Source organism: Gymnoscopelus braueri, assembly GCF_963280865.1.
Source record: "Gymnoscopelus braueri genome assembly, chromosome: 19".
NCBI classification, from domain to species: domain Eukaryota; kingdom Metazoa; phylum Chordata; class Actinopteri; order Myctophiformes; family Myctophidae; genus Gymnoscopelus; species Gymnoscopelus braueri.
The window spans coordinates 29,292,766-29,314,895 of record NC_137621.1 but is presented as its reverse complement, the minus strand read 5'-3'; the positions used below and the strand labels follow the sequence as shown (position 1 = coordinate 29,314,895).

The 22,130-nt window shown below is 42.1% G+C and overlaps 2 protein-coding genes across 4 annotated transcripts in view; both read right to left on the bottom strand.

Moving 5' to 3' along the window:
- The window catches only part of LOC308075195 (traf2 and NCK-interacting protein kinase-like), a 126,624-nt gene extending 126,136 nt beyond the window's left edge, over window positions 1–488 (bottom strand). For all 3 annotated transcript variants that reach the window (XM_080414877.1, XM_080414875.1, XM_080414876.1), the window contains exon 1: window positions 7–488. In XM_080414877.1, coding sequence (XP_080271003.1) covers window positions 7–63 — 57 coding nt within the window. In that variant the 5' untranslated portion in view covers window positions 64–488. The remainder of the gene's footprint in view (window positions 1–6) is intronic.
- pld1a (phospholipase D1a) overlaps window positions 1–22,130 on the bottom strand; it is a 132,041-nt gene that overhangs the window by 26,770 nt on the left and 83,141 nt on the right. The window lies entirely within an intron of this gene.

The following is a 22,130-nucleotide window of genomic DNA, read 5'->3' as shown; positions in this document are numbered from 1 at the left end:
TCTTACCCTCAGAGCGGACAGGTCTATTTCATCCAGACTCCGCGCCGGAGAGTCACTCGCCATGTTCGGCGTTGGGTTTGGGAAGCCACGCTTCAGTTCTCCCGATTATCCGCACAGATCGAACAACCCGGAAAAAAAACGGCCTTTTCCGCTTACAGTCACGACTGTCTGTGTGTGTGGGGGGGGTCCTCCTGTGCTGCTGCTCGGGGTCTCTGTCCCCTTCTTCTCCTCTCTCTCTGGATCCGTTCTCTCCCCCCCGTATACACACTGAAACACAATAGTCCTTTCTATGAAGTCAGCGGACGCCGCTGGAGCGTGCAGCGGCTAGAGCGCAAACGCGGGGATGATGCGAAACAGCGCCGAAAACAAGCTCATCATCGTCACCTCAGGGTCCATGTTTGCAAGTTAATGAGATGAATCGGGGGGGAGGTTGAAGCTCCAGTCCACGGTGTGATCGCGGATTGCAAGCTACCGTTCTGTCCCGAAGTGTCCCCTGTCCTCTGACTGCCTGGGGTCGCTGCTGCGTTCTGACAGCCAGAGCAGATATAGAGAGCGGCGTTGCCAGGTTTTGCGAGAGAAACAAGCGCCCAGGTTCTAAGGAAAACAAGCCCAAAAGAAGCGACTTGAGCACTTTAAACCATGCAGTGGCTATTTGAAAATAGCCAATCTACAAGCTCACAACGCGTCGCGATGCGACGCGTTGTGAGCTTGTAGATCTGCTATTTTCAAAAAAACTCCTGCAATAAAATGTGGAAAATTGGAATGTTGTTTGAAACACAAATGCTCTCTGGCACAAAACATTTTCATGAAAATATTTGAGAACCATTGGTTTAAATAATAATACAAATATTTGGAAACGAGCCTAAATGCAAGTACACTTCAGAAACAAGCCCAAAAAAATCGCAACCCGAAACTAACAATATTCACAAGTAACTTTACAGAAAAAGAAGCCCAAAATCGCTTATAATAAGCGGACATGGCAACACTGGTATAGAGAGAGGGGCGGGGAGCGGACTGCTTCACCAAACCCCGCCCATTGAAGGACGACCCGGCATAGTGGGGCGGGGCCAGGGAGAGGTTACAACTGAAGAGTTTATTAGATGACAGAACACCAGGTAAATCTATCTGTCTGATCTTGTGTGACAGCTAGGCTGACCCATCCCATTGTGTGTGGTGTTTTGGTATGATTCTAATGGTGTTCTCTGTTCATGTGTAGGAGGAGTGGACCAGCCTGCAGGGTGAGGACAGGGCATACCTGACTCCAATCGTCCTCTGGAGTATGTAAGGAGGCTGGTCAAGGCCACTTTTCCTCTCTCTCCTACACAGAGAACTTTGTTTGTTTTTGGTTCCTTGAGTTGGTTCCTTACTATGTTTCTACACTTGCACTACATTTTCACACATCCATACATACACTACACTACTGGTCCAACTGACCATTCACACCCCTTTCTAATCATTAAGTATTATTTATGTCTTATTTAGTTACAAATAAAGTAAGTTTTCATTTTATCCTGTATGTCGTCTCCCATGTTTTGTCATGATCGAGACAGTTCATGACAGTATTGCATACATTAATGGAATCTCTGTCTGTCCTTTTGAGAACCGTTCATCCGATTGACTGGCGGCTGTGGGCCCAAGGGAGTAGGCTCAGTGGTGGAAAGTAACTAATTACATTTACTCAAGTACTGTACTTAATTACAATTTTGAGGTACTTTTACTTTGGTATTTCCAATTTTCTCTACTTTTACTTCTACTCCACTACATCTCAGAGGAAAATATTGTACTTTTACTCCACTACAATTATTTGAAAACTTTAGTTACTAGTTACTATTACTATTTTATAGGCTATTTGAAAATAGCAGATCTACAAGCTCACAACGCGTCACATCGCGACGCGTTGTGAGCTTGTAAACTGTCGACAGGCAAGTCTGTAAACTGTAAGTCGACAGGCAAGTCCCAAATTGGAACGTGGGCTTGTTTTTTTATGATTGTTTTTAAACTCATAGAGGTTACAGAATAAACTAATGAAATCAGAAGTGATGACAGAAAGAAGTGAGCAGTAAAAAGTGGAACTGGATCTTTTTGTCAGCATTTTATTTTAACACTTAACCTGCCAGAATAATTTCAGATTTTTTGCAGTTTATTGCCAGAGATTTTTCATTGAGAAAAGCAAAGTACTCAGGAGCCGAGATACAGAAAGTGATGGATTTGAAAATTAAGGAAGCATTAAGGCATTCATAGGCTGTGCATGTCTGTAGGATCCCGTAGCTGACCTATATTGAGCAGGATGAAATATATTGTCGAGCGGCAAATCTTCAGACTTCAAGACAACTTCAACTTTGTTATCGCAGGCATTTACGTCATTGTCGCCGACATTCATTTTCATGTTGAATCCCCACTTCACGTGTGCAAGTTCAGTGATGTTCTGGGGTTGAGAGAGAGGAAAGTGTAACGTTAGTATATTTGATATATCGTTGCTGTACTGAAAAGTAACAGTTTTGGCATTTGGACTACTAGGTTTCCACCCAACAGAGACGGTACGGTATATTATACGTGGCAGTCGGTGTACAGCATTGGGCATTAGAGGCAGTCCATTTTAACTTCATGATGAGAACTAGGCCCTGTGTTTCACACAACACCTCATATTTCCGCATCCATTTCTGCATCAATGTGAGGTCTGGGGACCACCAGAGGTTCCAAATGGACAGTGAATTATCACTGAGGATATTGCAGTGTACACGGGGGTATCACAGATAATAAATGGTATCCAATCCGAGTGTGTGGCCTCATGCATAGCAAACGTGTTGATATTTGTTTTGAAATGTGAGATTTTTATTCTTATTCGTATAGGTTTTTTATACATATTTACATAAATGTACAACTGGGATCGGCATCGGACCAAAGAATCTGGCATGTGTCGGGCTATAGTCCTACCTTGTTGTCCGTATCCATAGCAACCAGGCGAGAGGTGTACTCACGCTTCCACTCCCATTTCGTCAACCTGGGAAGGTACAGTAAATCAGAAATTAACTTTCTTGACATAAAGTTAGAGGGATGAATAGCAATTTCCACCAATGATTTAAAATCGATAGAGTAACTATTTAGCAAAATAACAAAATTGAACACATATGGACAAAACCGCACATTGACATGAACATAGAAATTATACCCATTTATCGATAGACCAAATGTAGAAATATGTAATGGAAAGATAATCAAACCACTCTCTTTTTTTCTTCTTAAAATTGCTAAATACAATGCACGAGCACTTAGTATCGATAAAATCGATTATTTGCATTGCAAAACGATTCGGTATGATACAAAGTCAAACGATATGATATTTTGTTGTTTGCATATCGACATAGTAGATTGTTGGAAATTAAAAACGATGCATCGATGCAGTTACTGTATCGTTACACCTCTATTTGTAATGAGTTTTTAATGATGATTGACAGTCTGTGGTCGCTATATAATGACGAGTGTGTACATGTCATAACTATTGGACCCTGATGAAGGCCCCCGCTGGTCACCTGCATTTTTAACTTTGCCAAGCAAGCCAGGACAAAATAAAGGCTTTTTAAAAAACTCAACTCAACATCTTGCATCCCAATGCCCAGGCCTGGATGTACTCTGTTAACCATTCTAAGGTCTCGAGCAAAAAATGGCATGTCAACGGTGGAGACCTGCTGGAGAGTCCCATTAACCGTGATGTGTTCTGCTACAACTTCGTTGTCTTGAGGGTCGGCCACGATCCACGGATGTCCTGCCGGCTGATCTGTGCCTAGATCAAGGATTGGATTGCCTGCGTGAAAATCTTGGACAAGCCTGTAGCGGGCAGAGAGAGAGTGAGCAGGACAGACAGAGTGATTCACTGACATTCTTGCTCTGTAAAGCAGTTTGAGCTGCATTTCATGTCACGAAAGGTGCTATACAAATAAAGTTTATTATTATTATTATTATTATTCAAAGGCAATGATTTGTGCTGCGCGCAATGCCATTCGCCGCAATTACACTTCTGTTTCATTAATCCATTGCGCAGGAAATAAAGAACGGAAAACAAACAATAATATAACATTCTCTATAACCAGGGGTGCACAAAGGCCGATACGGTAAAAGCAGCGCCTTTTACACAGGGACAAAGAATTTCAGTCACCCAGCTTTTGATAAGGATGAGAAAAGCAAAGAGCACATCAACATAGTGCAAACAATTGATAACAGGAGCAGCCAGGATCGGAGTCGCCCTCTTGAAAGGTGGCAGGACAAAATGAATGAAGAACAACGTCAAGCACAGTGTAATATTATATTTCTGTTGGCCTTCCACAAAGCGAAACATACACGTCCTATGTGTTCATTTGAAGAGGACATTCCACTAATGGATAATGGTTAATGTCGGGAGTGCCTATCATTCACGAGAAGGGGGGTCCCGCATCATGCAGACCATTGCACAGACAAGTTATCCATGTATCCCTCTTTTATCCATCCTGCGAGACGTGTCGCGGCAAAATGTATTTATTTATTTATTTGGTGAGCATCAAGTAACATATCCAGGTGCTCCCCTAAGAACTTGACCAAAAAAGTTATGTGCACCCGTGTCTATATAATCAGTAACATTTGGGCAATCTGGGAACCCATTGGCAAAAGACAAAAACTTTTTGTTTTGTTTCTGCACCTCACAACACTTACTTGAAAACGTATCCCTCAACCGTCAAATCCGATTCACCATAATAGGTACTGATGATACCACTATTAAGGATTTGACTCCAGCCGATGTCAACGTTCAGGAATTGGTCTGTGGGTAAGGGACCAAAATGAAATTTGATTAATATAATTCTATTAATAACGATTATTCCAATATTTGACCACGCCCCCCTTATTTAATAGAAAAATGAAAAGGAACAAAAATAAAAATAAATGAATAATATTTTTTTGATATTCAATTTTTATCCTAAAAACGATTATTTGAATATTCGATTACCATTTGCAGTTGGAGGAAGGAAAATTACTGACGCAGTTGCCTTGAAGCCAGGACTTAGTTGAAACCAATGGGAATCACCCAAGATTCCGTTTGTAACTCCATGGCCGATCGCAGCATTAACTATGCTCAAGTGCGTGAGCCTCCTTTGAATCTCATTGCGAAAAGCCGTCATGTTGACAATTCTGCAAAAGAAGATGAAAGGAGGTACATTTAGTATTCAGTAAGTATATTATAATATACTTTATATAAGAAAGTTTTTGAAACTTTTGAAAATAGCACATCTACAAGATCTGTGAGCTTGTAGATCGGCTATTCTCCAAATGTAGTGCTTTGCACTGTAGCCAAAGCATCCAGTGGTGGAAAAAGTACTCACATGTTTTACTTAAGTAAAAGTATCAATACTGCAATATAGAAATACTCTGTTACAAGTAAGAGTCCGGAATTCAAAATGTACTTGAGTAAAAGTAAAAAAGTATTGGCATTAAAATGTACTTGAAGTACCAAAAGTAAAAGTACTCATTATGCAGAATGTTCCACTGAAAATAACAGATCTACAAGCTCACAATGCGCCACGACGCATTGTGAGCTTGTAGATCGGCTATTTTCAAATGGCCGAAATGTATATAGGGCTGAAGCGGTTAATGTATATTTTAGTAACTAAAGTTTTCATATCATTGTAGTGGAGTAAAAGTACAATATTTTCCTCTGAGATGTAGTGGAGTAGAAGTAAAAGTATTGGAAATTGGAAATACTCAAGTAAAGTACAAATACCTCAAAATTGTACTTAAAAGGTAGGGTAAGTGATATAAATATATATGTATATATATATTATTTTTTTTGTTAAAAAGGTTTAAGTACTATATTCTGATAGTAATCATTGCTACAGAGCGTTTGTTCGGTCACAGGGGTCTCTCCAGCTCTTTAGTAAACAGAATATAGTACATTTTCAGGTAGGTGACACAATTTAAGCCAATCAGGAGAGAGCACTGAAAATGCATTTTTTTGTCTAATAAAGAGCTGGAGAGACATGGGAGACTCCTTTTACTGAACAAACACTCTATAGCAATGAGTACTATCAGAATATAGAGCTATTTAACACTTATTTTAACCAAAGTAAATCACTTACCCACCTTTAAGTACAGTACTTGAGTAGATGTACTACTAGTTACTTTACACCACTGCATCCCTGGATATTAACAATACAATAGCTGCGTTTACATGGACCTTTCTAATCGGGTTAAAACAAAATTTAAAATCAACCAGATTAAAAATCTCCATGTATACACCTAAATAAACCCGATCAAGCCCAACCTGATTAGAATTCTAATAGGGTGCAGAGGGGTGGTCTAGACCTTTTTACAATCCGATGAAAAGGACATTTCTTCCATGTATACACCTTAACCCGATTACTATCTGATTCTGTTCTTTCTGCGCATGCTTCCTGGCCATTTATTGGGGCACTTTATATTTTTGCAACTATACATTTGTGATGTTTCACTACATTATCTATTTTATATAGGCAATTTTTCTATTATATAGGCAATCTATAAATGCGTGGAATATATGTGTACGTGAGCGTGTGTGTGTGCACGCGCGTGCGCTCGTGCGAGTCCCATGACTCCCGTCTCGATTGAGAACCGTCCGGCCGATCAACTAGAAACTCAGGATGCATAATTGCTGAGGACCCAAGGGAGAAATGTTTTAATTGTTTTTACTTCATGGAATACATGGGCATACATTCTATCAGTCAAATGATTTCTGATGCCTCCTCTTCGTTTTAATAGCATCTAGATCAGATATTTGATGATTGGCCCCTGCTTTTGTTAATGCTGCATGGATTTGAGACAAGGCAATATTCTGGAGTCTGACGTCTGTATAAAATAATAATCGCGAGTCGCAACACACATAATTGGAGCTTTGACTTGACTTCATCTGGAGCCATAAATCCCTCAACCAGTCCACATCACTTTGGGAATGATTGCAACCTCATGCAAAGGTTTTGCTTCCAAGATCATTAATTCCAAAAGCACAACTTTATCGCATTTATGCTAAATAAATATGTGACATTATTCATATAGTGTCATAAAGTCCGGGACATCCTCGGGAACATTACCATAGTGCGTTCACGCTCACCAGGTCAGGCACGCAACAAGATCAAGCGCGCGGTCGCCATGCAAACCTGTTATTATTAATCAGAGGAGAGAGAGAGAGAGAGAGAGGTGTGCGGGTGCGATACATACGATTCTACCGTGTCCGCGACTGGACTTGACGTTACCCTGTCTATACTTTCCTGCAGTGGTGGAAAAAGTGATCAAATTGTTTACTTAAAGGAATATTTCACTTTCAAAAAAACTTTGGGTCATTTTATCATCTACTCAGGCTTTAGTGAGCCCCCCAGACAGTTTTTAAGTTGCTTGATTCACTATTTAGATATTTGATATTCATTTTATCAGACACGCCCCCTTCCTATACAAACCCATTATAACTTAAAACTACATTTTTAACATGTTAGATTCATCAAAAACACCCGTCCTTGGTTCTGGTGACTCACCCTGCCCTCCTAAAACGCGAGGGGCCGTGTTTTTTCGATTACTTTTTTCATTTATTTTATTTCATTTTTTTATTGTATTTAATTCTTTTCATTTTCCCAAAAAAATATTTAAAATAAATGAAAAAAGTTATCGAAAGAACACGGCCCCCTCACGTATTAGGAGGGCAGGGTGAGTCACCAGAACCAAGGACGGGTGTTTTTGATGAATCTAACATTTGAAGTTATAATGGGTTTGTATAGGAAGGGGGCGTGTCTGATAAAATGTATATCAAATATCTAAATACTGAATCAAGCAACTTAAAAACGGTCTGGGGGGCTGACAAAAGCCTGAGTAGACGATAAAATGACCCAGAGTTTTTTTTAAAGTGAAAAATCCCTTTAAGTAAAAGTATCAATAGTGCAATGCAGAAATAGGCCTACTCTGTTACAATAAAAAGTCTGGTATTCAACATTTACTTGAGTAAAAGTACAAAAGTATTGGCATCTAAATGTACTTAACGTACCAAAAGTAAAAGTTCTAGTTATGCAGTCCAGAATGTGTAAAAGTCTTTTAAAAATAGCAGATCTACAAGCTCACAACTCCTTGCATCAATGCATTGTGAGCTTGTAGATCGGCTATTTTCAAATAACCAAAGTTTAAACAGGGCTGAAGTGGTAAATGTATCTTTTGTAATAATAATCAAAATCTACAAAGTAACTATAACTAAAGTTTTCAAATAATTGTAGTGGAGTAAAGGTACAATTTGCCTCTCAGATGTAGTGGAGTAGAAGTAAAAGTATAGAAAAATGGAAATACTCCAGTAAAGTAAAGATTCCTCAGATTTGTACTAAAGTACAGTACTTGAGTAAATGTACTTAGTTACTTTACACCACTGCTTTCCTGTGCATCTTTGACCAACCATCCACAGTCAGTACCACACACACACCCCCTGGGTGGATATGTCTGTTATTGAGCTGGCCAGTAACTTTTTGAAAACGTCTTCTTTGTTGTGATCCAAAGCGCACGGATGTTTAAGGTTTGGTCGGGCACAAAATATTTTAGGTCGGGGACGAAACTACCCGTTTAAATCGCTTATTTAGTCAGCCTGTGGCCATGTTTTCCTTATGCAATGTATTTCATCATTTTTTTAACAGCTGATCCGATTGAAAACAGGTGCATGTATACACCAGATCGGATTAGATCACATCCCATGTAAACACTTGATCCAAAACCTTCAATCGGGTTTATTTTAATCAGATTGGAAGAAAATTGTCCATGTAAACGCAGCTACTGAGAGCTTTGTTTTTGTGTATCAAGTGTTTTCCCCCCATTTTCTCTCTCATGTAGCCTACATTATATCTGACTGACGCAGTGATATGCTTGTGTTGTGGTTCAAGAAAGTACAAAATAAAAGTCTATCTTTGGAAAAAGTCAGGGCGGGGGGCCTAATGCACCAGTAAAGCCGGTATTTCACCTTTTCTTCCCTATGATATCAAAGGAATGACTTGTTTTATGGAACCGAGAGTTGTACACAATGACACAATAAGATGATCAACAACTTATTATTATGACAGCCAGACAACTGTACATCTGATCAAACTCCATCAACACTAGTCCATCTAAGGCTAAATATCAACAAAATTGCTACATACTAACGTGTTCTATCATGTTGTGGTGTAAATTTAACGATTTATTTATTTAAAATACATGCATAGCAGGACTTGACTTACCATGAGACGTTCAGCGCTGCTCTGAGTTTCCCTCCATATGTGTTTGATATCAGGTCTCGCGTGGCCAGACCATACCTGCCCAATAGCGCAATAGCGAGGAGCACCCAGCTGTGTCGTCGCAGACGAGACTTGGCGAGACTTGGTGCGTGACCGCTGTGTGAGCGACCGCCGACCGGGAGTGTTGTTGTTTTTTGTCGCGCGTGCACAAGCGCGTGCACAAGCGTGCGTGCGCGCGTGTACAAGTTTACGTGCGTGCGTGCGTGCACAAGTTTGCGTGCGCGCGTGCACAAAAAAGGAAATAAATAAGCAAAACAAAACCTCACAACATCCCTATATTTAGTTAATTATTTTACTCTCAATAAATAATGTTAAAACTGATTGTATTCATGATTGTTTTGCATTAGTACAGTGGACATTAATAACTGTTGTTTGTTTTATTGTTTTATATTAAAGCATTTCATTCCCAATGTGTTAAACGTAGCATTATCATAGGCATGATAACAGTGGATATTTAAATTCATAACAATAATGATCCTTATCATTAGTGTATGTGCATATAAATGCAAATAAATAATAAAGTTAAAAAGTGGATTATCTGTAATCAGCACCCAGCTAGTTTCATTAGACAAACTGTCTTATCTAGGTAATCCATTGAATCTATTTATTAGCATAAACCTATTTTAAAAAAAAATTCATAACATTTATTATGTATTATTATATTGTCTCCGCCAGGCCGAAAGGCATGGCGAGAGAGTATGTTTTACCCTCCGTCCGTCCGTCCGTCCGTCCGTGTGTGTGTCCGTCTGTCACCAGCTAATATCTGCCACCGTTGGCTTGATTGCAGCGAAACTGTGCACACACACTCCCTGGATGCCAATTCCGAACTTCTGCCCCAAATTTTTCACATGGGCCTTTTATAGCGCCACCAGGAGGCCGATTTGTGCAAAACATATTTTTTTACAGTACTCCTACAGATTTTGTCCAAAAATCTCGCAAATCGGTACACAGTATCTCTATAGTCATTAAACAAAACTTGTCTTTCAGATTTTTCATATTCCATCCTGATTGGCTAAAAATGGCTTCCAAAGTTTGCAGGAGTGCTCCATTTTCAACAAAATGCCTCAAATCATGAACACAGCATGCAATTTCGGTGAAATTTTGCACGCATATTTCCACTATGCCGAGGAAGAAATGCCACTTGAAAATTTTCAAATCAGCCTCATGGTGGCGCTATAACAGGCCGATTCATGTTTTTACCTATAACTGCACAGATCTGTGTAAAACTTTGTATGCGCACTCCCTAGAGCTCAAGGAAAAACCTTTGCCCTGCATTTTTCCCATCTGCCTTTTATAGCGCCACCAGGAGGCCGACTTATGTAAAACACATTTCTTTATATTACTCCTTCCGATTTTATCCAAATTTCACGCAAATCGGTACACACGATCTCCATAGTCATGTGATCAAGACGGATGTGTTAGATTTTCCATACTCATTCGCTAAGATTGACATCTAAAGTTTGCAGTAGTGGCTTGTTTTGAACAAAATTCCGCAAATCATGAACACACCGTCCGATTGCGGTCAAACTTTGCACGCACATTGTAAAGGACTAGCCCAGTAAGCGGCTGGAAACAGCACAGAGTCAGGAGATAGATTGCAACCAAAGGTGCTTTTATTCATTCCAAAGTGCACATACAGGATACAAGAGCATCAGCAGCAAAAGGTGACATGGTGGTCGGCAGCTCCACCATGTCCTACTACTAAAACTAAATCTGAGTGTGTTTGTTACTGGCAGCCTTTTATACTCAGCTGAGCCAATCAAGTGTCAGTCAATCAATTGTGGGTTCAACCATGTTGCAGGTTACCTCAAACATGCAACAAATCTACACCACACATTCCATTAAACATCTGCATCAATACCCCTGGTAAATACATGTAACTTAAGCACCCTATTGCAACACAAACTTTATCACATTATTAGCAGCTTCCAAAATACAACACCAAACCCCCCTCTCTCTTCTACTGTGGTCCAGTCCAAACTCATATATGGTGCTCGGGCACCCTGGGGACTCTTTTGCCCGAACACCTGGAACAGACAGACATAAGCAGTATTAAAATCACAATCCAATATTCTTGTGTGCAAATATACTGTGCAAAAGAGTATAAGTGCAAAATAGTGCCAATTATAAGTAACGGAGGACCTCTTCGTTACATTTCCCTCCGCCTCTCCAAGCTCCTCAATCTTCATGGATGCGGGAGAGCCAGTCAGCCACGACATTGGACTTCCCTGACCGGTAGCGGACAGTAAAGTCATATGGCTGTAGGGAGAGGTACCAACCCGCGATGCATATGTTTGCATCCTTCATGCGATTCAGCCACTGCAGCGCACGATGGTCAGTCTCTAAGAAGAAGTGTCGTCCCAATAGATAGTATCTGAGGGTGTCAATGGCCCACTTCATGGCCAAACACTCCTTCTCCACTGTCGAATACCTGGTCTCTCTATCCTCCAGCTTACGACTCAGGAATGCCACTGGCTTCATCTCCCCATCCACCTCCTGCAGTAGCACCGCTCCCAGGCCCACTCCAGAAGCATCTGTCTGCAAGGTGAATGGCTTTTCGAAGTCTGGACTGTGAAGGACTGGATGGGTGCAGATTGCTTCCTTGAGGTCTTTGAATGCTCTTTCACACTCATCAGTCCAGCGCACTTTAGTGGGGAATGAGTCTCTCGTGAGGTCTGTAAGCACTGCTGATCTCTCTGCAAAATGGGGAATGAATTTTCTGTACCACCCTACGAGGCCAACAAAACCTCTCACCTTCTTCTTGGTGGTTGGAACAGGGAATGAACGGATGGCTTCAACTTTGCCAACCTGTGGCCTGATCTTGCCATACCCAATGACAAACCCCAGGTACTGCACTTCTCTCTGGGCAACAGCACACTTTCGAGGGTTGATGGTTAGCCCAGCTGCCCGGATGTGTTGCAGGACCTGTTGCACGTGGCCCACATGCTCCTCCCAGGACTGGCTGAAGATCACTACATCATCCAGGTATGCTGCAGAGAACTCAGACACATCCCTCAGTACATGGTCCATTAGTCTTTGAAATGTGGCAGGTGCTCCATGGAGCCCAAATGGCATAACACGAAACTGGTACATACCAAATGGTGTCTTGAATGCTGTCAGTTCTTTACTGTCTGGTGCCAAGGCCAGCTGCCAGTAACCTTTGCTCAGGTCCAAAGTGGTGATGTACCTCGCTCTGCCGACCCGCTCCAACATGTCATCAATCCGCGGCATTGGATAGGGATCAAAGGCAGATACAGAGTTAAGGTACCTAAAGTCAATACAAAAACGTAATGCACCATCTTTTTTTGGCACCAGAACAACAGGACTGCACCACTCACTGACGGAGACCTCAATTACTCCCCACTCCAACATAGACTGGATCTCGTTCTTCAGTTCGGGGACCAGCCGTTCAGGAATCCTGTAACTCCTCTGACGGGCTGGAGCCTCCCTCTTCAGACGAATCTTGTGCTGTACGAGAGAGGTAAAACCTGGTGTCTCCCGGAACAGCTCTGTGTCTAGGAGGGCTTTGATGTCCTCCTGTTGAGTAAGTGACAGATGGGACAAATCCACTGGAGTGGACTCAGCTGCACTGGTGGGCAAAAACTTCTCGTTCACCTCCTCATCTTGGACTGCCCGTGCAAACAGCAGCTGCACTGGCTCTGGTCGAACCTGGAATTCCTTCAACAAGTTCACATGGAAAGTCTGATATTTTTTAGTTCGCTCTGGCATATGAAGTTCATAAGTGACATTACCGACTTGTCTAGTGATTTCATATGGTCCATGCCATTTGGTAAGCAACTTGCTGTCACTGGTAGGAAGCAACAAAAGTACCTGCTGACCAGAGCTGAAGACCCGCTCTCTGGCCTTCTGGTCATACCATGTCTTTTGGTGGTGTTGCGCCACCCTCATGTTCTCCTGTGCCAGTGCCGACATCTGCTCCAGCCTCTCCCTCATTTTGACCACATAGGCCACCACGTTCTCCCCCTCTGGTTCGGACTTTTCCCAATAGTCTTTCAGTAGGTCCAGTGGCCCCCTCACTTGCCTACCATAGAGTAGTTCGAAAGGGGAAAAACCGGTTGACGCTTGTGGCACCTCTCTGTAGGCGAACAGCAGGTATGGCAGCCATTGGTCCCAGTCAGCACCTGTGCTGGAGACAAACCTGCGCAGCATGTTTTTCAGTGTCTGGTTGTATCGTTCTACAAGCCCGTCCGTTTGGGGGTGGTACGGGGTGGTCTTAATACCCTTCACACCTAACAACTGGTAAACTTGCTGCAGCAGTTTAGACAAAAAAATTGTTCCACAATCTGTCAAAATCTCCTTGGCTATGCCTACTCTGGAGAATAGTTGTAAAAGGCAATTTGACACCTGCCTGGCCTTGATTGACCTAAGGGGAAAAGCTTCAGGGTACCGTGTTGCATAATCACATACAACCAATATGTAACGATTACCTGATGAGCTCTTCTCTAATGGCCCCACAATATCCATAGCTATTCTCTCAAAAGGTGTTCCAATGATTGGCAGTGGTTGTAATTGAGCACGTGCCACCCCCCTCCCTGAAGTCAGCTGGCATTTCCCACAGGAGCTACAGAACTGATTAACTTGAGTATACATGCCTGGCCAGACAAAGTGACTAACAATCCTACACAGTGTTTTGTGGAATGCCATGTGTCCTGCCCATGGAATTGAGTGGCCCCATTCCATTACTTTTTGTCCAAACTGCTGCGGTAGTGCTAAGGCCTCACGCTCTCCTTTTCTCTGGTAGAGTATTCCACCCTTTATTATATAGGTAGCCTCTTCAAGACAGCCTACCCTGCCCTGCTTAACTCCCTCTATCTCGGTCACCTTCTCAAACCAAGGTTTTAAAGTGGAGTCCTCTCTTTGCAGTCTCCCTACATCTGGTGGGATCTCAACGTCTAAAGGACAGGCTGGTGTTGAAAGCTCTTCTACACCACTTTTCGCTGTGCCTAGCAACTTCTCTCTCCTTCTCTGAGCCTTAGATTTAGGAGGCTTCACTGGGCCTGACTCCAACTCTACCTCAGCGAATGGCAACTCTCTAAAAGCTGTTGCTGCAGACTGAGCTCTTGTGGTCACCACATTACAAGGCTGCACTAGTTCTGTGGCTGGTTTGTCTTCCTCACCTGAGCTCCGTACCTTGCTGGTCTGTACTGGCTGGTGCACCAGGTCTAGGAGAGTAGGAACATCATTACCTAGAATGACTGCATAGGGCAAAGTTGGAGCTAGCGCTACTAACAAAAAAAATGTCTGGCCTCCTACTGTCAAATAAACCTGTGCTGTAGGGTACTCATGCTCATCCCCATGAACACAGCTAATTATGGCCTTCTCCTCACTCCATTTTTCTCTTGGGACAAGGCTGGACAGTACTATTGACTGGAAACTCCCTGTATCAAGTAGGGCTTCCTCCCGCTGACCATTAACCAAAACAGGTACAATGCTGGCTTTCTCCTGACATGTGACTATGTTGGTTGATCTAGGAGTTGCACTGAACAGAGCTGGTTTACTGTGACTGTTTGCTGGGCAATAATGCTGGGTGTGGCCTAGACCATTGCATTGATAGCACCTAATGTCTTGCTTTGAGGCTCTAGGTTGAAAACTCCTAGCATTAGCTGAAGGGACATGCCTACCACTAGAACCCCTCCCCAGACCAGAGCCCTGTTCACCCCCAATGGACTTACTGGACTGGGCGTTGTGGTTCTCCCGGCCAAAGCTGCTCCCCTTTCTGGCTGATGTAAAGACCTCAGCAAGGCGTGCTGCTTCCTCTGCAGTCTTAGGATCGTGTTCGCGGATCCAAACATCCAGGTCTGGATGCACCATCATTAGAAACTGTTCAAGGATCAATGTCTCTGCAATATCTTTCATTGTCGAACTGTCTGGTTTGACCCATTTTGCAAACAGGTCTTTCAGGCGTACATACAGCTCTCTTGGAGTCTCTCCTTGCTCGATGTTCATGGACCGGAACCTTCTGCGGTAAGTATCAGCTGTTATTTCATACTTTGACAAAATAGCTTCTTTCACTTTGGTGTAGTTGTCAGAGTCGTTAATATCCATTAAGACATACGCACTACGTGCTTTACCGGTGAGCAGTGGAACAAGGCGAATAGCCCACTCGTCTCTGTGCCACCGGCATACGAGGGCAATTCGCTCAAATGTGGTCAAGAAATGTTCAATGTCATCATCTGGAGATAATGGAAGTAACCTGGGTTCCCGGTGAAGAGGCGGCTCCCTGTGGGCTCCAGCACCACGATCCCTACTGGCCTCCCCATCATAGTTTTCGTCCTCATCATCCTCTGTGTGCTGCTCACGTTCAGGCCCGGGGCTTTCTCCAATGTCATTAACCTGCAGCTGGAGCTGCTGGAACTGGTGCTGCATACTCTTCCATCTCTGCTCCTGTCGAGAGGATTCCCTCTCCACCTGCTGGTCTCTGGTCTTCTGTGTCTGGACAAGAGTTTTCACCATCTCCGTGAGCTCCTCCAGCCCTCCCTCCGGCTTAGCCGCTGCCATGGCCCCCGGGTCGGCTGATGAGTCCACCACAGCATTCTCTGGTGCCTCCTGACCGGAATCCTTCTTTGCAGGCTTTGGTGCCATGACCTCTGTGCTGTGGTGTGGGCCCCAACTTCTGACACCAATTGTAAAGGACTAGCCCAGTAAGCGGCTGGAAACAGCACAGAGTCAGGAGATAGATTGCAACCAAAGGTGCTTTTATTCATTCCAAAGTGCACATACAGGATACAAGAGCATCAGCAGCAAAAGGTGACATGGTGGTCGGCAGCTCCACCATGTCCTACTACTAAAACTAAATCTGAGTGTGTTTGTTACTGGCAGCCTTTTATACTCAGCTGAGCCAATCAAGTGTCAGTCAATCAATTGTGGGTTCAACCATGTTGCAGGTTACCTCAAACATGCAACAAATCTACACCACACATTCCATTAAACATCTGCATCAATACCCCTGGTAAATACATGTAACTTAAGCACCCTATTGCAACACAAACTTTATCACATTATTAGCAGCTTCCAAAATACAACACCAAACCCCCCTCTCTCTTCTACTGTGGTCCAGTCCAAACTCATATATGGTGCTCGGGCACCCTGGGGACTCTTTTGCCCGAACACCTGGAACAGACAGACATAAGCAGTATTAAAATCACAATCCAATATTCTTGTGTGCAAATATACTGTGCAAAAGAGTATAAGTGCAAAATAGTGCCAATTATAAGTAACGGAGGACCTCTTCGTTACACACATTCACACTATGTTGAGGAACAAATGCCACCTTTTTAACATTGGCCTGTTATAGCGCCACCAGCAGGTCTAATTTAGCAAAAAAAAAATGCACAAAATGCCTCAAACCATGAATGCAGTTCCGATTGCCGTGCAAGGCCTAAGAACAAATGGTACCCTTTAAACATTGGCCTATTATAGCGCCACCAGGAGGCCACAATAACCTACCTGACCTGGCGGAGACCTGTGCTCCGAGGAGCACTTTTTCTAGCTTTGTATTATTATTATTATTATTAGTAATAATTATTATTAACATAAGGTCAATATCAAGTCAGGTGGGCACTAGAGACATCTGGGCACCATATTGTTGGGACGACTGGGCACCTGGACAACTGGGCACTAGGGACATGTGGGCAACTGGGCACTCGCCGTTCTAAAAAATGGTTTATGCCACTTTTTAAGGTTAATACCATGGTATGTTGTTTTATATAATGGCGTATTTTTTAAATGGTATGCCTTTCCAAAACGGTATGCACCGAGTGGTATGCTGTTCCAAAATTGGTTTATACCACTTTTTAAATGGTATGTCGTTTTATATATAATTATCTACAATAACACTATTGTAGTGGCTATTTGTCAACATAACAACAATAAAAACTCAAAAGCGACTGAGGCACCAGGCAGCGAATCTTATGCAGATCAGGGGGTAATTGGAATGAGTCCATTGTCCAGACAGGCAGCGAAGTTTTGTGGTATTTATTTAGCTCTCCATGATGAACAATATAGAAAAAGGATGTTGAAATGTTTGCACATTATAATGACAACACTATAATAATATATTATAAAAATTATAAAAATAGTTCGTTGTACGAACTCTTGTTTTATTGTTGTACTGTTTTATTGGATCTTGTTTAGTCGATACACTTTTTGTTTTAGCTCGTGCTCATTTGATTTTGCTATTTTGTCTCATCTGTTTAAGAAAGTAGGTAGCTGATATATAGCACTTTTACCTTAGCGCTAGGTATACTCCTGGTTGCTTGTTTTTGCAGGAAATGCACTTAAGACTTCTGGTGATTAGTAGTTTCGTTCCCTACCTATGTTGAATGCACTTATTGTAAGTCGCTTTGGATAAAAGCGTCTGCTAAATGACTGTAATGTAATGTAATGTAATGTAATGTAATAATACTAATAATACTAATACTAATACTAATACTAATACTAATACTAGTAATACTAATACTAATACTAATACTAATAATTACCATTATTAGTGTTATTCTTTTATGAATTATGATGAATTATTTTGTATTATTATTATTATGTATTATTAGTAGTATTAATAATAATTATTAACATTAGGCCAATACATGTATCCACACAGCTTACAGCATTCAGTAACACTAGATATAACTGCAGAATTAAATAACCCCTGTAGGCCTATTAATCATTGCCCAAAATAAGTGTATAATTGTATTATCTAACACAATAATAATTATTATTGATAATTGAATATTGATTATTATTGTTATTATTATAAAAAATAGGCCAACACATGCATCCACACAACACAACTAAGACCACTGGTATAATTGAAGTAACCTATTAAATATGTATTAATTATTAACCACCCACTATGTATAATGAAATCTTACTGCATGTCTTTATACTATCATAAAGGCGCACAGTTTCTCTAATCCACACCAAACTGGGAACAAACTGTAGTAGATTGCATATAGAAGACGCCACACAATGGATAAGGTAACAACCGGCACAGGCTGCTTGTTTATTTCCCAACACGGACATAACATGGAGAACGAGCGCCAACATACATGTACTGCCCCCAGTGGGCGGATACTTCCTACTGGCTACCTTTGCTCCTAGTCCTGGTGTACTTGTGCCCCCTCCTGTCCAGGCCCCGTAATGACAGTCCATAACATGCCTAGTAAACCCACCATATAACAAAACACTGTTCAGGGGTCTGCCATGACAATAGTCCCAGCAGGGGCCACGTGTGCCCACCACAAGCCCCAAGGGGAACCCATAGGGCCAGAGAGGAGCACCATTGTTCCAATCTGCACAAAATGTGGCAGAAACACTGATCAGGGGACCACCATGACAATAGTCACACAAAAAATGTACATAGATGTGGCACCATAACAGTGTTACAGCAGTGTTTGACTCAAATGGCTATAACTAGTAGTCTGTCTGTCTGTCTGTCTGTCTGTCTGTCTGTCTTGCCCTAATCTTTGCAAAATGGGAATGTTGCATATCTAGTATTGGCAATTTAATCAAGGAATAAAATAACCAGTCATTTTCTTAAATCTGTCGTGTGTGAATCAGCGGGATTAGGGCGTGTGTTGGATTACGCCCCAACACACTAGTGCCCACCTGACTTGATGTATTCGATACATGTATTGACCTTATGTTAATAATAATTATTACTAATACAAATAAATTGTATTTATATGTACATACACTAATGATAAGGATCATTATTGTTATGAATTTAAATATCCACTGTAATCATGCCTATGATAATGCAACATTTTAACACATTGGGAGTGATATGCTTTAATATAAAACAATAAAACAAACAACTTAATTTGTTAATTTATATATCCACTGTACTAATGCAAAACAATCATGAATACAATCAGTTTTAACATTATTATTGAGAGTAAAATAATAAAATAATAAATACAGGGATGTTGTGAGGTTTTGATTAGCTTTTTCATTAGATTCTTTGTGCACACCGCACGCAAACTTGTACACGCGCGCACGCACGAACGCTTGCGCACGCGCTTGTGCACGCACAACACAAAAAAATATAACACTTCCGGTCGCTCACACAGCAGCGCTCACCTATCAACGCTCACGCACCAAGTCTCGTCTGCGACGACGCAGCTGGGTGCTCCTCTACCTGCCAACCTCAGACCATTCGATAACAGGAGTTTTTTTTAACAGAGCAGTAGATGTAATTTCCAGTATTCTGGTGGATTTTGGGAGTTTGACACTTTTATCGGCCTTTACTATAGGATCCATTAAAAAGTTAAAAGTAGCAATAAAAGAGACATATTTAATAATAACCACTAGCCTAATTACTTAGAGAGTCCACTCAAACCTTGCCCACTCACACCTTGCCCAATGCCCACTCACACCTTCCAACAAAAAGGATAAGAACAGGAGAAATGGGAGAACAGGGGACGTCCAGGAGATGGGGCCACACAAAAAGCAATCAAATAACAGGAGTCTCCTGGTGAGAACAGAAGGGTTGGCAGGTCTGGGCCAGACTGTTGTCATAGTGGAATAGTTGAGAAGCACCAAAGATTGTTAATATAACTACCCCAGAATAGTTGTCTGGCAACGTGAGACTAGGTCTAGAACGGAAACGGACAATAGCACCCCCCTTCATGTGGCCAGGTTATCCCTCCCCCAGCAAGGGGGGAGACTGTGATGTTTGCTGTTGGGGTGGGTCAGCCCCCGGCAGCACCCGTGGCCCCGCCCATCGCCCCCGCCTACAGCTGTCCCCCCTGGCCCCTGTGTTCGGGTCTGACATTGCAACCGGAGAAGTGTCACTTCATGAGGAGGAAGGTGACTTTCTTAGGGCACGAGTTGGGCGCGGAGGGTATCGGCCCCATGGACCTGGATGAGAAGGTGCGGGCTGTGGAGGAGTGGCCTACCCCCCGTGACCAGGGTCATTTGTAGAGTTTCATCGGCTTGGACTCGTACTACAGGAGACATGTGTGTCATGCTGTCTTTTCATAATAATGGCTTCTTTAACAGGATAATGGTTTGACTTCGCAGTCTGTCAATCAACAGGAACGGGGCAGGACCATAGGGCGGGACCTATTTGCTGATTGGGTGCTCTGAATTACTTTGGTCTGTCTGTAAGCATAGGAGCCTGAGGCCAACTCTGCCATTTTTGTAGGCCTGTTATAATCGATTTATGAAGTAAAAGTTATGGCAGATTTGAATGAGAATGACTTGAGGGATGTGATGTTTACTTCATCAGATAGTTGTTGTTTTTTTCGCGGATCCCCCCCCCGGATCCCCCCCCCCCCCGCATTCCTCCCTCACAAAAATGATAGCCTACTTATTTCATTTGATAGTGTTTTTTGGCCCACATTTGGTAAAGGTAATGCAAGTATAAAGACAGTAAAACTATACATACATTGGGTGGTTAATAATGAATATGAATGAATATTTGATGGGGCTGGGGGTCCACGGAAGTTTACAAAGGAGGTTGGTCCTAAAAGGATGGGGACCCCTGAGATACAGAATGCCAGTGTATCTGCAGATGCTATAAACATTACTTACAGCAGCCCTGAAGGTTAAATCTGTACTCCACTAGGTTTAACACCTGTATATCGGTATCAGAGAATGAACATTTTAAATTGAATCTCCAATAAGCAGGTTCAGAGGGTATCCACATACAGTATAAATGGTTTGGTTTTGTCTTTATTTTATGTTTTAAAATTCTTTGTTGTTTTCTTTTCCCAGGGTAAATTAGTAATGTCTGAGAACCATGGGGTCTTGTGTGGGTTGTTTTGCAACCATAGGACAGCTATGTCATAGGAAGAGAAATATATTATTGTTTAAGCAAGCAAACAACAGAATACATTAATATATCACTGATGGACAATCTGTACACTGGAAAAAGATGCACCTCTTTCTTTTGCAGTGGGAATTTGTGTGAACTGTTTGTCTCTTTTTTTTGTCTCTTTGTCTCTCTGCTTACATGACATAAATACACAAATATTATTTGAACATAATGTAATGTCTCCAGGCCTAGAAGGATCAGCAGTGGGCTAGAGACAGGTGGGAGATGTCATGTTGGCTGAGCTTGTGGTGTCATCTGATGGGCCAAAGGACGGGTAGTAGCTCAATGGTGGGGTCCAAGCCAGTATTTTCAAAGCCTTCATCTTTCAACTCCTAAGTGCCGATATCCTCCAGCATCTGGTCAGTCTTCGTCTGTATATAAGTTTGGCTGTATACCCTGCACAGCCTTTCCTGTCTGACGGTAGATAATCTACTTGGATAAGCTTCCCTGGACAAGAGAATAAGAGAGGAAAATTAGCTTTCAGGAAAAAGGGATTATTATATTTTATGGATATAAAGAATAATGGATTGATGGAAAGCTAGAACTCACCAGTGTAAATGTATCTGAACCACAAGCTTCCACATCTTTAGCCAATGGTAGAGTGTCAAGATCAGGCTGTATTTAGGGTGCAGCCACATGCAGAGGAAGAGGTGCAGATGCAGAGCTAGATTATAATGTTGAAAGTGCATAAGTTTTTCGTTTCAAACCCTATGTGCATAACGTATCCCAAACATAAAAAGACGAAAATACCATAAGCCTCAGACCTGTAATTTCCCAGATCACAACAACATCCCGCACTTTAAAGAACATACACTGTACCTGTAACATCCCAGATCTCACAAAAAAAACAGAAACAACTACTAACTATAATACAAGGAATTTCCTAACACAGATGAAGGCATCATAAAGCCTTCGATAGATGAGGGGGGCTGGCCACAAGGTGGTTTAACCCCCAAAATAAAAAAATTGAACAAAAAAACATTTCGTTTTCATAGAAA